General features: G+C 40.0%; 1 protein-coding gene across 1 annotated transcript in view; it reads left to right on the plus strand.

Moving 5' to 3' along the window:
- Positions 1-17,401, plus strand: part of MPDZ (multiple PDZ domain crumbs cell polarity complex component) — a 225,587-nt gene that overhangs the window by 174,316 nt on the left and 33,870 nt on the right. Inside the window, exons 27-31 of the mRNA XM_042781301.1 lie at positions 1,406-1,568; positions 4,940-5,136; positions 6,294-6,385; positions 6,600-6,690; positions 11,485-11,565. Of these exons, the coding sequence (XP_042637235.1) occupies positions 1,406-1,568; positions 4,940-5,136; positions 6,294-6,385; positions 6,600-6,690; positions 11,485-11,565 (624 nt within the window). The remainder of the gene's footprint in view (positions 1-1,405; positions 1,569-4,939; positions 5,137-6,293; positions 6,386-6,599; positions 6,691-11,484; positions 11,566-17,401) is intronic.

Genomic DNA, 17,401 nt, shown 5'->3' on the forward strand with positions numbered 1-17,401 from the left:
GGGTTTGAACCGCCAGCCTTCTGGTTAGCAGTCAAGTGCTTTAGCCACTATGCTACCAGAGCTCCTTGAGGTAGCTGAGACTCCTGAAATGTTGTCTGAGTCATCAAAAGAAAGATCCCATTCAGTGCCCAGTAGTTCCAGTGTTAGGTTATTTTGTAGTCTTCCTGATTCTTGGTACCAGGTCATAATTCTTAAGTCTTAGCATTCATGCATGTCATTTAGTATGTTTTATAAGAAATTATTTTTTTTAATCACAGTCATTTTCCAGATACACAGATAAAATAAAACAAGATCTACCAGAGGGATTTTTGTGCTGAAAAAAATAAAAATAAAGAAGGCTAGGAAAAATGCAGGTTCAAGGGAGCAGGGACAAGCTCACAGCAGGGTTAGCTCTTTAGCTGAGTGTCTCTGACCCTAGAGTTAGGAATTATTTTACTATGGGAATTGGAAGAGAAAACATGTTATAATGCAAAGTGCCTTGGAATAAAAATTGACCTTTTGGTCTAGTATCACCGTGTGATGTCTAGTAAAATCTTGCACTCCTGGTGGCCTCAGGTTACTTATTTGCCACATGAATAAAATTAACCCAGAGACTTAAAAGCCTTTCAAATTCTAATATTCTGTTTGGTAGTCTATAACATAAGAACTGGATGATACCATCCTTATTTTGAAATAGGATCTGTAACCCTAAGTGATGGCTACTAAGCTGTGCTTTGGATTTATATGAAGTATTCTCCTATATCTTGTACTTGTATGAGCTACCTACACAAGGGGATGCTGGTGTTGTCCCTCAAAATCATGCCTGTCCAATCCAAGTTTGTGTGCTCTTTTCTGGTTGCTGAGCCTGCAAGTGTAGTTCTCATGCAATCAATTTTTAGAGAGTCATTTGGAGAGAGGATTCAGGTAACAGTGAAGAATTCTTTATATACAGTCTCACTAATAAGCTTTGAAGGATAACTTTCTGTAATTTTTTGTTTCATTTAAATTTCTTGGGAGACCTTTCTAGATGCCCCCATTATCTTGCCTAGTCCTCTGAATGTTTATGAGAACCCTAGAATGGGAAATATTTTTTGCCGAAAGGGGAAGTCTATGCAGTTTTTCTCCTTAAGTCATTTAACCCTTCAGATTTAATAATTCATGGGCTTAAAATAGCAAATTATGGTGTATTGAGTTGTGCTCTGAACATACTATTTTGTTTATTCTGTTCAAACTTTACCTGAATCCTGTCTAACATTTCATGTATTTATGAACTTTCTGCTATTTATTTATTGTGAGAAATGTTACAGCCATTTTTCTGTTTTTGTTTTTGGTGTTATACTCTCTCTCTCTCTCTCTTTTTATTCCTTCTCTTAAGTTTTTCTTTCTCACACTGCACATACCCCCTACATTCTTCTTGTTCCCACAGGCATCCGGGCAGTCAGAGTTGGAGCCAGAAAAGACTCCATTGTGCAACGTGCCTCTGCCCCCTCCTTCAGCATTTGCAGAAATGGGCAGTGATCTTGCACAGTCCTCTGCAAGCAAAGTCTCAGAAGATGTGGACAAAGAGGATGAGTTTGGTTACAGCTGGAGTAAGTTGTCTTTTTGTACTGCATATATTTACACGAGGTATTAAAATAGATCTGAGTTTTTCGAGGCTTATGTTCTGGATGAGTGAATGTATTTTAGCTTTACTTATACATACTGCCTCTCTGCAGGGAAAAAAAATTATTTTTTTCAATACAGCATGCATTCCTGAGGTATGAGGTCATGTTCTTCCTTTCCTGTTAACGTGCGTTCCTGTTCACATGGGCTTTGCCATTTGTACAAGAATTAAAGAGGGCACAGCAAGGTCTCAGAAGCTAGTCCTGAGTCAGCCACCATGTGGTCTTGAACAAGCCATTGCCCCTGTCTTGACCTCAGATCTCTCATTGTAAAATCTAGTTGTTGTGGATACTTTGAATGTCCAATATTTTCTATACTGGGATGGTAACGTAGTGTAATTGTTGAGATCACAACTTTGGGCAGTGACAAGTTGTTTGTCATCTCTAAGTTTTAGCTTATTCATTAACCCACTGTTTAGAATGCATTTCTTATCACTGAGTACTGACATTAAATTATAGAATCTATTAGGAATGCCAAGGAACTCTGGTGTTGTGGTTACGGCATTTGGCTGCTAATCAAAAAGGCCAGTGGTTTGAACCTACCAGCTGTTGTGTGGAAGAAAGATAAGGCAGTCTGTTTCTGTAAAGATTTACAGCCTGGGAAACCTATTGGGGATCACTAGGAGTCAGAATCGACTCAATGACAATGAGTTTAGTTTGGTTTTGGTATTAGGAATGCTAAGCATCATGTGTGGTGCACAGAAAGCATTCAAAGGTGGTGTTGTTATGATCATTGGGGTTTCTGTATTTTCCTAGGAAATAAACTGTTTTTCAGGGAAATACTAAAAAATTTAGCCAAAGTTTATGAATAAGCTCTTACTTTTGGAAGTAAAGTTTGCTTTCAAAGTAATTTTCTTTAAGAAAGTTATAGTACATGATCTTAGGAAGTATAAAGCATGCAGATTATGCCACTAGATTCTAGAAAATGTCAGTTTATTAATTTGATGCTGTTGAGAGTCAATGTAGATTATATGGCATTAGCCATATAATATCATCTTCTAATAAGTGGTTTGTAAACTTTGCAGTTTGCTCAGTTCACTGTCGATGAAATTATTGTATATTGCTGATTCAGTCAAGGTGACCAGAATACTCTGAGGTAAACAGAATGTGTTAATAATCTTATTTCATGTAACAAATCATTTAAAACTTAATAGCTTAAAACAGTTTCTTATTAATCTGTCGAGGTTCTGTGGTTGACTTGATGTAGCTAAGGCAGACATCCAAGAAGGTACCCTTCTCTGGCTGGCAAACATTGTGCTTGCTGTTGGCCAGCTGCTCATCTGGAGCTCAGGCTGGAATACCTATATGTCCCTCTCTATATGACTTGAGTTGTTCACAATATGGCAGCTGGGTCTTGAGAAGGAGTGTCCCAAGAGCAAGCAGTCTGTGAGTCAAGAAGCAGAGCTGCCAAACCAGTAAAGGGCTGTGCCTAGAACTAACACAGTGCTAGTTTTGCCTTAGTCTATTGGTCAAAGTAGATGCTTCAGATTAAAGAGGGTGGACTATGAATTCTACCTCTTGAACATGTGGGATGGGAGATAGGAATGGCACATGGGTCCCAAAGCTGGGATAGATATATCAGTTTTCCCTGGCCTGATGACCCTGTGCAATCAGAAAACCTGTTCCCTTTATTCTGAATATATGTAACAATTGTCCAATATGCTCTAACTTCCAGATTTTCCTATGGGAGGAAAGCTCCCACTGACTGTGCCTACTGCCATCAAGTTGGTTTTGACTCATAGCGACTCCTTTTGGAAGTAGATTGTCCTATCTTCCTTCCAGGGAGCACTTGGTGGGTTTGAACCACCAACCTTATGGTTAGTAATCAAATGCCTTAGGCAGTGTGCAACTAGAACTCCTTTGCCAGGTGCCAGAGCCCATGAACTTAATAGTAAGAAGAGTTCATGAGGTTTCCAAGCCATGCCACAGAGTTTCCAGATCAGCAGTGATCACCTTAGTTGTAAGAACAACTTGGAAAAAATTAACACCCACAGAGGTGAATAATTTTCAGGTTACAACAGTCACTAAAACCTCTTCCCCATCAAGGAAAAAGCTCAAGCCAACCCTGAACACCAGGCTCTGCCTACAACTGACAGAAGTGGCCTTGTGGCTGGCATTCTTGCATGTCTCCCTTAATGCATCCAAGAGTGGCTTTCAGAGCCCAATATCATCACAGGTTATATAGGTAGAGTGCCCTGTATCCCATAGTCCCTGCCCAACTGGAAAATCTGGGCTAAAAGTTTAGGGACTGGAGAGATAGAAGATATCTACAAAGGCATGGAGGAAATCCCCTTTTTCTAGATAGTCTCTTAAAGTAGTTTTGTCACCCAGCCCACTCCCCATTACAGTTCATATGCCCCACATGCAAACAGAGCCTATAGACATAAAGTCCCATCAGTAAGTTAGGACTGATAGCTGAGAGACAGTCGTTTCTTGCAATTTTCAAGAAAGATTAAGAACAAGCTTTTCCTAGTTGAGTGGACTCCCCAATAAACAGCTCAGCTCCTTTTCTTCTCCCTCTGTTGGGAACTTGGATGTTCACAACACCCAGCCAATTGGCTGGAGGCTTGCAAGAGCCCTGGAGCCCAAGAAAGCTTTCACACAGAAAAAGAGAAAGCCCCTCATAGTTCCAGTTCTCCTGGGGTTACAAACATCCTTTTCTAAATCTAGCTCAAACAACTTCCCTGTGGCTCTACCCACCTCCCCCCTCCAATCAAAAAGCATTGAGACTACTTCTCAATCCTTTGCTTAAAGCCCAGAACACCTTAAGAGATAAAGAATGACAAACCTGACCTCCCAAGATTGAAGGCATCCTTGAGTTTAAGGCATCCTTGAGTTTTACAATAAAGAAAAAATTCTCCTTTTCCCCCACTCCTCCCTCAAACAGCCCAGCAGGCCCAGGAGAAAGGAGAGTAGTGAACACAAATATTCTGGATCACTTAAAAATTCTTTTCTCCTTTGTAAACAATAAAGTAACTTGCCTATTTAATCATAGTCCTCTGAGAGTTTAGTATATATGAATCACTTCTCTGGGGCCTGATTATCCCAAGCCCAAGGCAATTAATCAGACTGTATTGCTGCACCCTGGATGCAAAGTAATTCCTCAAAGTTTGGGAATTTCTGGAAACCAGTCCTGATGCCCAGGGGACCAGTCTGTTTGGTCTTTCTTAACTTCCAAGGACTACATTTTGGTACAAATAATGCACTTTGAGACAAAACTGGATAGCCTTCAGATACTAAAGCATTCGCCTTTGAATTAGTTCTCTCTCAGTACCTGTTGTATTTTTTTCTGTTTGTAGAAAGTATCAAAGAGCGTTATGGAACCCTACTAGGTGAGCTCCATATGATTGAATTGGAGAAAGGTCGTAGCGGCTTGGGTCTAAGCCTTGCTGGAAATAAAGATCGATCCAGGATGAGTGTCTTTATAGTAGGAATTGATCCCAATGGAGCAGCTGGGAAAGATGGCAGGTTACAGATTGCAGATGAGCTTCTAGAGGTAAGCTCTTGTGGTAAAGTCTGTTAACTAGAAGGCAGAGTGGTGCAACGGAATAATCAGTTTCCAGAAACTCCACCAGGCCTCACATTGAGACTGAGAAAACTATCGTTTGCCTAATAAAATAGATGCATTGCTGCCAAGTTGGCTCTAAACCAAATCTTTCCTAAGTAGAGTCCATGTTCCCATTAACTTCCATTTAAAGGTCATGACTGTGTAGTGCCAGAAACAATTTTTGCCCCAAGACAGTAATAAAGATCACACTCTAAAACATTTTGTGTGTGTGTGCTACATTTTTATTTGAATTTTGCAAAGGCCAAATGACCAGTCACTCTCCAGTAATGATGCAGACTCCCTGAGCTTTCTGGAAGTTGAATCCCTAATAGTAGAAGTGAATGGGGATGGGGTGGTTTGGGTCAAGATTAAGACTAAATAATGAAAGCAGTAACTGAACCTGCCAAACAAAATAGATTTGTGGGCTATAATGTTAAAGTGTTTAGAATTGTATTTGCATGTTTTCTTTGTCCCTACGTCCTCTGGGGTAGCAGTCACATGTCCTGCCTTTATACTCTTCCCCATACCTAGTGTTTTTGGCTAGGGAGGCTCAGTCAGCAGTGGCTTAGACTAGAGAACTGAGCTGGCAGTTTCTATCAGGTACTTTGCTGCTTAATCACATTCTACTGCCCAAATCCTGAACCCACGGACATTACTTCTCCCAGCAGCCTTTTCCAGGGCTTGAGTTTTGAGATCACCTGGGAAACATGACAGCAGGAAACTTCCCAAGATGGTCTGTACAGCCCACTAGTGCTTAGACAGAGCCCTAGCTTTGTACAAAGCATGGTGGAAGCCCAGTGCCTGTCAGGAAATTTGCATCCTACTCCCCAACATTTGGTGCATTGGTACCTCTTAACTATCTGTCCCTAATTGTCACACTACATGTAACTCACTTTAGTATTAGCTTTAAACATCACCATCAAAAGTCAGGTTCATATTCTAGGGAGGAATATATGTGTGTGTGTGTGTGTATATATTTAAAGGAAGCATATATTTATATTAGAAGAAGAAAAAATATGACTAATATGATTTTTATTAGCCAGATGAGATGATAAAAAAAATTAATTAAAATTCCTGGCTTAATGAATGATCCTTATTTTTCACAGATCAATGGTCAGATTTTATATGGACAAAGTCATCAGAATGCCTCATCAATCATTAAATGTGCCCCTTCCAAAGTAAAAATAATTTTTATCCGGTGAGCATTTTCTTTTGCTGGTTTGCCAGATAATTTTTGTTAGCATTTCGACTTTAAGATCTTTTGAATGAAAATAAAAAATGTTTGAATATATGAGTGTTAAAGGTTTAGATCTTTGGGGTTAGTGAGTTTTCTCTGGTAATCCTCTGACTCTTCAAGTTGTAGAATGAAAATAACATGAATTTTTCTGACATATTGATGCTGTTTATTTTAGAAATAAAGATGCAGTGAGTCAGATGGCTGTATGCCCTGGAAATACAGTAGAACCTTTGTCTGCTACCTCAGAAAATCTTCAAAATAAGGAGGTATATATATAAATAGCTTGTGCTTGGTTTTCTGATAAGATTTGATTGATATGTTGTTGTGATATGCAAAACTGTTGTTGTTGTTATGTGCCTTGAGTCGGACCGACTCATAGCGACCCCTCCTTGGGTTTCTGAGGCAGTATCACTACAGAAGTAGATTGCCCCATCTTCTTCCAAGGAGTGGCTTGTGGGTTGGAACCGCCAGCTGTCTGGTTAGCAGTCAAGTGCCTTCAGCACTATGCTACCAGAGCTCCCATATATACAAAACTTGTTGTTGTTGTTGTTATGTGCCGTCGAGTCGGCCCCGACTCATAGCGACCCCTCCTTGGGTTTCCGAGGCAGTATCACTACGGAAGTAGGATTGCCCAAACTAGTACTTATTAATTCAGTAAGTCATTACTGAATGCTTACTGGGTTATCAAAGGTTAATAGGTCATAGCCTCAGCCCTCCAAGAATTTAGAACCATTACCTGAGGTTGCCTATAGAAGTTTTCAGAGAGAATACTGAGAGTAGAAATGGAATTGTTAATTCTGTCTCTGAAGAGAGTATGGAAAAAACTTTATAGGGGAAAGAAAACTTACCTGTATGTTGGAATGAAAATACTTGGGGAAAATGTTGCAGGCAGAGGGGATTGAGTGAAGGACAACATGGAAGCTTTGGACAATGCAGGGAATTAAAGAATGCAGAGTATGACTGAACAGTGGGAGCAAACGTGAGAAGCTGATGGGAAATAGGGACTGAACAGATAGATTGGGTCAGATCATGGGAAATTATCACAGGTTAATACATGCAGACTTTGTCTTTGAGGCAGTGAGGAACTCAGAATGAAAAGTGTACTTTCAAAACTCTGACAGTAGAGTAGGAAAAGATCAGAAGTAATGGGAGAGAGAAAATTCGAGGAAGTGAGAAAATTATTGGAGAAATGGGGGAGAAAGATAATAAGAGCCTGGACTAAAACAAGAAGAGAGAAGATGATTATGTCAGAGGTTAAGGAACCCAAATTGACAGTATTTCATCCCTGGCTTTGAGACATTGAGAGAAAATGAGTAATTGAGAATTAATTTATCCAAAATATGTTTATTGAGTTTCTGCCTTATAGGAGGTACTGTTCTTGAGGGTGGGGATACCCTGGTGAATAAGGCAGACAGGATGTACAAGGCTTCCAGATGTCTGATGTGACCTAGTGGGTGGCTGACTTTCACCATAACAGGAAATATAGGGAAAAAGAGAAGACATTTGCAAAAAGATAATACATTCTACTTGGGACACTTGAGAATTAAATAAGTACCCATTGGAAAGCCTGGCATAGGGGCACATTGGGACATTTGGTATAAAACTTAGAGATGTATTCCTATAAGATATAGATTTGGCATTTGTTAGCCATGGGAGCTGAAGTGTTTGCCTACAAAGACCATTTAGAGAAAAGAGGGTTAAAAGGGTTAAGGTCGAAATAATGGATTATCAACAATAAAGAGTGGTAGGAGAGGATGAAAGAGAACCCAGGAGGGCATTTACATGACTTGAGGGGAGAGTGCATTTCGAGAAGGATGTATTCCACAACCTTAAGTGCTACAGAGGTCAGGTAAGGAGATGACTAAAGAAAGTCCACTAGCTTTGGTGGTTAAGAAATTATTAGGAGAGAGAGGAATGGCTAGAGGGTGACAAAGAGTAAGGAGAGTTTTTTGGTGGTAGTTTTGTTTTGATATGGAAAAGATTTGGATATGCATTACAGGATGAATGAAAAGAACATAGTAGGAAGCAAAAGGCTTAAAATTACAGGAGCCTGTAGTGATATCAGTTGGGGATAGGAGGCAGAAATAGTAGGAACAAAAATACTCTTTCCTAACTGAACATGTAAGGAGCTCTGGTGGTTCAGTGCCAAAGACATTTGTCTGCTAACCAGAAGCTTGGTGGTTCAAACCTAAAAGCCACTCTGTAGAAGGAAGACCAGGCAATCTACTTCTGTAAAGATTTACCCCCTCGGAAACCCAAAGGGGGTCGCTATGAGTCAGAATTGACTCGATGGCAGTGAGTTTGGTTCTTTTTTGGTTTTATTGTTGCTGTTAGGTGTCATCATGTCAGTTCTGACTCCTAGTGACCCTGTGTAGAGTAGAATGAAACAGTGCCCTGTCCTGCATCATCCTCACAATCATTGCCATGCTTGAGCCCATCATTGCAGCCACTGTGTCAGCCCATCTCATTGAGGGATTAAGGGTCTTCCCCTTCTTTGACCTCTACTTTACCAAGCATAATATCCTTCTCCAAGAAATGGTCCCTTCTGACAACATGACCAAAGTAGGTCAGACGAAGTCTGGCCATTCTCACTTCCAAGGAGCAGTCTGGCTGCACTTCCTCCAGGACAGATTTGGTCCTTCTTCTGGCAGTCCATGGGACTTTCAGTATTCTTCTCTAACACCCCGCTCAAAAATATCAACTCTTCTTTGGTCTTCCTTATTCATTGTCCAACTTTCTTCCTTATTGTCCAACTTTCACATGCATATGAAGCTATTGAAAATACGATGGCTGGGTTAGTCTTCAAAGAGACATCTTTGCTCTTCAGCACTTTAAAGAGGTCGTTTGAAGCAGATTTGCCCAGTGCGATGCATCGTCTGATTTCTTGACCTACTTCCATGGGTGTTGATTGTGGTTCCAAGTAATATGAAATCTTTGACAACTTCAGTGTTTTCTCCATGTATTGCTATCTCCTAAAATAGATGAACATTAACCAATTAATTCTTTTTGGTACAGTGACTGAGTATTCCTTCCATCTTCTTTTGATGCTTCCTGCATCATTCAACATTTTGCCCACAGAATTTTTCTATATTGCAATGCAAGGTTTGAGTTTTTTCTTCAGTTCTTTCAGCTCAAGAAATGCCTTGCATGTTTTTCCCTTTTGGTTTTCTAACTCCAGGTCTTTGCACATTTCAGTATAATAATTGACTTTGTCTTCTTGACGTCTTCTTTGAAATCTTCTGTTCAGCTCTTTTATCTTGTCATTTCTTCCATTTGCTTTAGCTACTCTCCATTCAAGAGCAAGTTTCAGAGTCTCTTCTGACATCCATTTTGGCTTTTTCTTCCCTTCATGTCTTTTTAATGACCTTTTGCTTTCTTCATATATGGTGTTCTTGATGTCATCCCTCAACTTGTCTGGTTTTCATTCCTTGGTGTTCAGTGCATCAAATTTGTTCTTCAGATGGTCTCTAAATTCAGATGGGATATAATCAAGGTCCTATTTTGGCTCTTGTTTTAATTGTCTTCAGCTTCCACTTGAACTGCATATGAGAAATCAATGGTCTGTTCCACAGTAAGCTCCTGGCTTTGTTTTGACTGAAGACATTGAGCTTCTCCATTACCTGTTACTACACATGTAGTTGATCTGACTCCTGTGTATTCCATCTAGTGAGGTCCATGTGTATAGCTGCCATTTATGTTGTTGAATAAAGGTATTTGTAATGAAAACGTAATAGGTCTTGCAAAATTCTATCATGTAATCTCCAGTGTCATTTCTATCTCCAAGGCCATAATTTCCAGCTACTGGTGATTCTTCTTTGTTTTGAACTTTCACATTCCAATCACCAGTAATAATCAATACATCTGGATTGTATGTTTAAACTATTTCAGATTACAGAAGTTGGTAAAAATCTTCAATTTCCTCACCTTTGGCTTTAGTGGTTGGTGTGTAAATTTGAATAGTAGTATTAACTGGTCTTCCTTATAGGTGTATGGACATTATCCTATCACTGACAGCATTGCACTTCAGGATAGATGTTGAAACATTATGATGATGAATACAATGCCATTCATCTTCAATTTGTCATTCCTGGAGTATTGGATGATATGGTTGTCTGATTCACAATGACCAAAACCAGTCCATTTCAGCTCACTAATTCCTACAATATCAAGCTTTATGTGTTCCATTTCATTTTTGACAACTTTCAATTTTCCTGCACTCATACTTTGTACATTCCACATTCTGATTATTAAGGGATGTTTGCAGCTTTTTTTCCCCAATTTGAGTCATGCTCCATCAGCAAATGATGGTCCTGAAACTTCAATCCGCCTACATCCTTAAGGTCGACTCCACTTTGAGGAGGCTGCTCTTCCCCACTTGTATTTTGAGTGTTTTCTGACCTGAGGAGCCCATCTTTCAGCACTATATCAGACCATGTTTCAGGGCTATTCATAAAGTTTTCCAGTAATATATCAGACACTGTTTTACTAATATTCATAAAGTTTGTACTGGCCAATTCTTTGAGAAGTGGATGGCTCCTTCCTTCTGTCTTAGTCTGGAAGCTCTGTTGAAACCTGTCCACCATGGGTGATCCTGATGGTATTTGAAATACTGGTGGCATAGCCTCCAGCCTCACAGCAATGTGCAAGCCACCACAATACGACAAACTGACAGAGGAATGGTGGAAAACATTTTACTACTTTCTAAATTGACTTAATTATTAAAACAGTCATGAATGATGAATGGAGCCTCTGCTGGTGCTCTGGTTGTCAGTGAGTTTCAGTGTTTCATAGCTGAGTTACTTTTATATTTCATTACAGATTAAATCCAGGAAGTTTTGAGAGCCACTTAGTGTTTCTATACTCTAAAATAATTTCTGTCTAATCTCATCACATTAAGTATTTTGAAGGGAGTGTAATGTTCATAAATGATATCAAATGTTAAAACAGTAATAATGAATAGTACTCTATGAAATAATTTTTATGATGTAGCTGTTATATTTAAACAAACAAAAATACATAACACTCATTTTCCTTTTTGGTCATTTCTCTCCCTCTGTCAGGCTGATCCAAGTATTACTACAAGCAACCCACCTATTGACCTCAGTTCATTTAAAAATGTGCAACACCTGGAGCTTCCCAAGGTAAATCTGCATGAACTTAGAATGAAATGATGTTGAGGAACTTCACACCAATGTTTTCATTCACTGGTTCTGAAAAGTGCCATCTCCGGACCAGGAGCATCCATATATCTTGGGAACTTGTTAGAAATGCAAATACTTAGGCCTTTCCGGACGTACTGAACAGAACACTCTGAGAGTGAACTCAGCAGTCTGTGTTTTAACAAGTCCTTCAGGTTATTCTGATGCTTGTTGAAGCTTGAAAACCACTGGCCTGATGGATACTTTAACAGAGGCCCAGCTTATGTTGTTTAAGGTGTGAAATGAAGCCTTCTCCCCTTTGATTCATTTACCCAGAACCTATGCTAGAGGAGATGAATGAATAAAGAGATAGAAGTTACAGTTTTTGTCTTTCATAAAACTTAAGTAACTAGAATTTCTCACTGATAGGCATCAATGATGTATTTGCTTTTGAAAAGATCTGAACTTTAGGTCTCCAGGTTGTGAACAAGATCAGTTCCTGAGTGTATCTTTACATCGATTTTGTAGGTAGGCTGGAACACGTACATATGGTTCATATTTAATCTTACTTTAGTGCAAAAAATGTCTCAGAGCCTTTTCCATGATTTAAAATCTGCACATACGGCAAGTGAAAGTGATTGTGATACAGAGTATGTTGAAAGTAGGTGTGGTAGTTCAGTTTGTGTGTCAACTTGGCTGGGCCTGGTTGACTGGCTGGGCAGCTGGATGGTGAGACTGGTGATCAACTCCATGGTGGAATCTACTGTGAGCAGCTGAGTAGCTGCCTTAGGGAATGTGGTCTGCTTCTTGTATATGATCAGAAGCCTTAGGGAATGGTCTCTAGCTTATGACACATTTGGACCCTGCATGTAGCTGTGTTTTTGTTCAGTAGCCTGCCATGCTCTGCTGAACTTGGGACTTAAAATGGACTTGAAGTAATGGCCTGATGTTGTTTAAGGTGTGGGTAACATTGAGACTGTCTTTTTACTTGTCAGCCTTGGGTTTGTTAGCCTCAGCAGCGAGTAGGTGCCTGAGTGAAGAAAAGCCTCCAGCTTCAGTGGGCCAGGAGCAGAAGGCAGAGCTGCAACCTAAGGTTGAGGGGCTTTCACCCAGCCCCTAGAGCCTGGCACTTTGAACTTGGACTTAAAGCCTCCAAACTATGAGAGAATAAACTCCTGTTTGTTAAAGCCATGATATTTGTGGTATAGTCTTGTCAGAGCAGCACTAGGTAACCAGAACAGTAGGGAATGGTTCAGTTGTTTCAAAATGAGGGCAATTTTACATAACATTAAAGGGCAAGTTGTAGTTGTCTGTAAGTCAGACATTCATAACCTGGGGATTGCTGTACATTATCTCAAGCCCCTACTCAGAACGTCCTCTGAACTTTTCATTATCAAACAGGTAAATTCAAGCTCATAACCTGGCACTCAGCAATGAGGGTGGGCAGAAGCCTGAACTAGCTGTCATAAACCCTCTCACATACATCCTCAGTGATCTCTGATAAATCACTTAATCTCACTGATCCCAGTTTGATGCTTCTTCTACATTGGAGAAGTCAAAGCCAGCATTATGGAAAATTTGACTTTGATAGAAAGTGGAAAATATGGACAAAGTAATGTAGCTTTCCAACTAAAGGTTTCAGTGCAGGTTTCAAGAGCATTTTCACTTTGCAAGAATCAAAACACAAGTCTTTGGAGAAACAACTCTGGGTGTTCAGCCCCAGAAAGGACTAAGCATGTGGCAATAAATGTATTCTATCTGCAAAAAGAACACAGGTGGCAGAAAGAGATGAATGGGCAGGCATGGTTGTTATTTCTAAGCTATATGCCAAAAGGAGAAGAGGCAGGATACTTTGATTAGTTTAAAATAACTTATTTTATCAGTCAGTTACACAAGACTAAATTTACAAATGTTGCACATTGCCTAAATTAGTGAATACATCTTTGTTACCTATTTTACTGACATCACTAGACATGTCAGGTAGGCAGGCCTAGGGCTTGGAGGCTGCTTTTCACTTGTGGGCAGGTCTATTTTAAGGCCCAGGCAGGAGGTAGGCAGGCCTGGGTCTGGGAGCTGCTTTTTGCTTGGGGCGGCTCTTTATTAAGGCCAGGGCCTGAGGTGGCCAGGCCTGGGGCTTGGAGGCTGCTTTTCATATGGGGGTGGCTCTATATTAAGGCCAGGGTCTGAAGTAGGTGGGCCCAGGGCTTGGAGACTGCTTTTCATTTGAGTGTGGCTCTGTATTAAGGCCGGGGTCTGAGGCAGGTGGGCTGGGGCTCAGAGGCTGCTTTTTGCTTGTGGGTGGCTCTATTTTAAAGCTGTTGCCCAAGGTAGGCAGGTGCAGAGGGGTTAGTTACAACTAAGAGAGATGAACTTGTCTGTCAGTTTGTTGCCATGTGGTGGCTTACATGTTGCTATGAGGCCATGCCACTATGTTGTAAAATGCCAGCAGGGTTATCCATGGTGGGCAGGTTTCAGCGGAGCTTCCAGGCTAAGACAGATTTGGAAGAAGAAAGAAACCATCCACTTCTCAAACAATTGGCCAATGAAAACCTTATGAATAGCAGTGAAACACTGTCTGATATATTACTGGAAAACTTTATGAATAGCCCTGAAACATTGTCTGATATAGTGCCAGAAGATGAGCCCGTAAGTTTGGAAAGCACTCAAAATTTGACTGGGGAAGAGCTGACTCCTCAGAGTTAATGATAATGATATGGATAGAGTAAAGCTTTTGGGACCTCCATAGGCTGATGTGACACAACTCAAAACAAGTAGAAAAAGATGGAAATATCCATTAATAATTGGAAAATGGAATGTACAAAGTATGAATCTAGGAAAACTGGAAGTTGTCAAAAATGAAATGGAATGCATAAAGATCGATATCCTAGCCATTAGTGAGCTGAAATGGACTAGATTTGGCCATTTTGAATCAGACAACCATATGATCTACTATGCCCGGAATGACAAATTAAAGAGGAATGATGTGGCATTCATCATCACAAAGAGTGTTTTAAGATCTGTCCTGCAGTACAACATTGTCGATAGAATAATATCCATACGCCTACAAGGAAGATCAATTAATACTACTATTATCCAAATTTACGCACCAACCTCCAAAGCCAAAGATGAGGAAAATAAAGATTTCTACCAACTTCTGCAGTCTGAAATTGACCAAACATGCAATCAAGATGTGTTGATTATCACTGGTGACTGGAATGCAAAAGTTGGAAACAAAGAAGTGTTACCAGTAGTTGGAAAATGTGGCCTTGCAGATAGAAATAACATTGGGGATCACATGATAGAATTTTGGAAGACCAAGGACTTATTCATTGCACATATGTTTTTTCAGCAACATAACTGATGACTATACATGTGGACTTCACCAGATGGGATGCACAGGAATCAGGTTGAATACATCTGTGGCAAGAGGCAATGGAGAAGTTCATTATCTTCAGCCAAAGCAAGGCCAGGAGCTTACTGTTGAACAGACCATCAAGTGCTCAGATCCATATTCAAGGTGAAGTTGAAGACAATTAAAACCAGTCCACAAGAGCTAAAATATGACCTTGATAATATCCCTCCTGAATTTAGAGACCATCTAAAGAATAGATTTGATGCATTGAACACCAATGACTGAAAACCAGAATTGTGGGAGGACGTCAAGAACATCATCCATGAAGAACTCAAGAGGTCATTAAAAAGACATGAAAGGATGAAAAACCAAAATGGATGTCAGAAGAGACTCTGATACTTGCACTTGAGTGGAGAATATCTAAAGCAAATGGAAGAAATGACAAGATAAAAGAGCTGAACAGAAGATTTCAAAGAGCAGCTTGAGAAGACAAAGCCAATTACTATAATGAAATGGTCAAAGACCTGGAGTTAGAAAACCAAAAGGGAAGAACATGCTTGGCATTTCTCAAGCTGAAAGAACTAAGGAAAAAATTTTAGCCTTGCATTGCAATATTGAAAGATTCTGTGGGCAAACTATCGAATGATGCAGGAAACATCAAATGAAGATGGAAGAAATACACAGAGTCACTGTACCAAAAAGAATTGGTTGATGCTCATCCATTTCAGGAAGTGGTATATGCCCAAGAACCAATGGTACTGAAGGAAGAAGTTGAAGCTGCACTGAAGGAATTGGCAAAGAACCAAAGCTCCAGGAGTTGATGGAATACCAAATGAGATGTTTCAACAAATGGATGCCCTGCTAGAGGCACTCACCTGGCTATGCCAAGAGATTTGGAAGATAGCTACCTGGCCAAATGACTGTAAGAGATCCATATTTGTACCCATTCCAAAGAAAGGTGATCTTGCAGAATGTGGAAATTATCGAACAATATAGTTAATATCACATGCAAGAAAAATCTTACTGAAGATAATTCAAAAATGATTATAGCAGTATATACACAGAGAGCTTCCAGAAATGCAAGCTGGTTTCAGAAGAGGATGTGGAATGAGGGATATCATTGCTGATATCAGATGGATCTTAGCTGAAAGAAAAATACCAGAAAGATGTTTACTTATGTTTTATTGACTTAGCAAAAGCATTTAATTGTGTGGATCATAATAAATTGTGGATAACATTGAGAAGAATGAGAATTCCAGAACACTTGATTATACTCATGAGGAACCTGTACATAGACAGGAGATTGTCTTTTGAACAGAACAAGGGGATACTGCATGGTTCAAAATCAAGAAGGGAGTGTGTCAAAGTTGTATCCTTTCACCATAATTATTCCACTTACATGCTGAGCAAATAAGCCAAGCAGCAGGATTTTATGAAGAAGAATGTGGCATCAAGATTGGAGGAAGACTCATTAACAACCTGTGTTATGCAGATGACACAACTTTGCTTGCTGAAAATCAGGGTGACTTGAAGCACTTACTGATGAAGATTGAAGAATACAGTCTGCAGTATGGATTTCACCTCAATATAAAGAAAAGAAAAATCCTCACAACTGGTCCACTAAACGCCTTCACGGTGGATGGAGAAAAATTTGAAGTTGTCAAGGATTTCATATTACTTGGTTCTACAATCAACACCAATGGAAGCAACAGCCAAAACATCAGATGACGTATTACATTGGGCAAATCTGCTGCAAAAGACCTCTTTCAAGTGACGAAGAGCAAAGATGTCTCCTTGAAGACTAAAGTGCACCTAACCAAAGCTGTGGTATTTTCAGTCGCCTCTTATGCATGGGAGAGCTGGACAATGAATAAGGAAGACCAAAGAAGAGTTGATGCTTTGGAGTTGTGGTGTTTGAGAAGAATACTAAAAGTACTATGGTCTGCTAAAAGGACTAACAAATCTATCCTGGAAGAAGTGCAGCCGGAATGCTTCTTGGAAGTGAGAATGGCCAGCCTCTCACCTACTTTGGTCATGTTGTCAGAATGAACCATTCCCTGGAGAAGGATATCATGCTTGGTAAAGTGGAGGGTCAACAAAGAATGGGAAGGCACTCAACAAGATGGGTAGACACAATGACTGCAACAGTGGGCTCAGGTATAGCAAAGATTGTGAGGCTGGCACAAGACTGGGCAGTGTTTCGTTCTACTGTGCATAGGATTGCTAAGAGTTGGAGATGACTCCACGGCATCTAATAACAACAACAACTAGAGATGTCAGACATATAGGAAGAGTGAACATACTTGATTATATTGAATGGAGGAAAATTGGTTCCCATTAGAAAAACTTGGAAACTTGCATAATATATGAAGAGATTTCTAATAGTGGACTTCAGAATAATTTTAATTGGTTTTCAAACCCTTAGGTGGAAGATCCTCCCCCTCTTTCGTCGACCCTCCACCCTACCAAGCATGACATCCTTCTCCA

The sequence above is a fragment of the Orycteropus afer genome, unplaced genomic scaffold (genome assembly GCF_000298275.1).
Source record: "Orycteropus afer afer isolate SDZICR_OR568_19922 unplaced genomic scaffold, OryAfe1.0 scaffold00102, whole genome shotgun sequence".
NCBI classification, from domain to species: Eukaryota; Metazoa; Chordata; class Mammalia; order Tubulidentata; family Orycteropodidae; genus Orycteropus; species Orycteropus afer.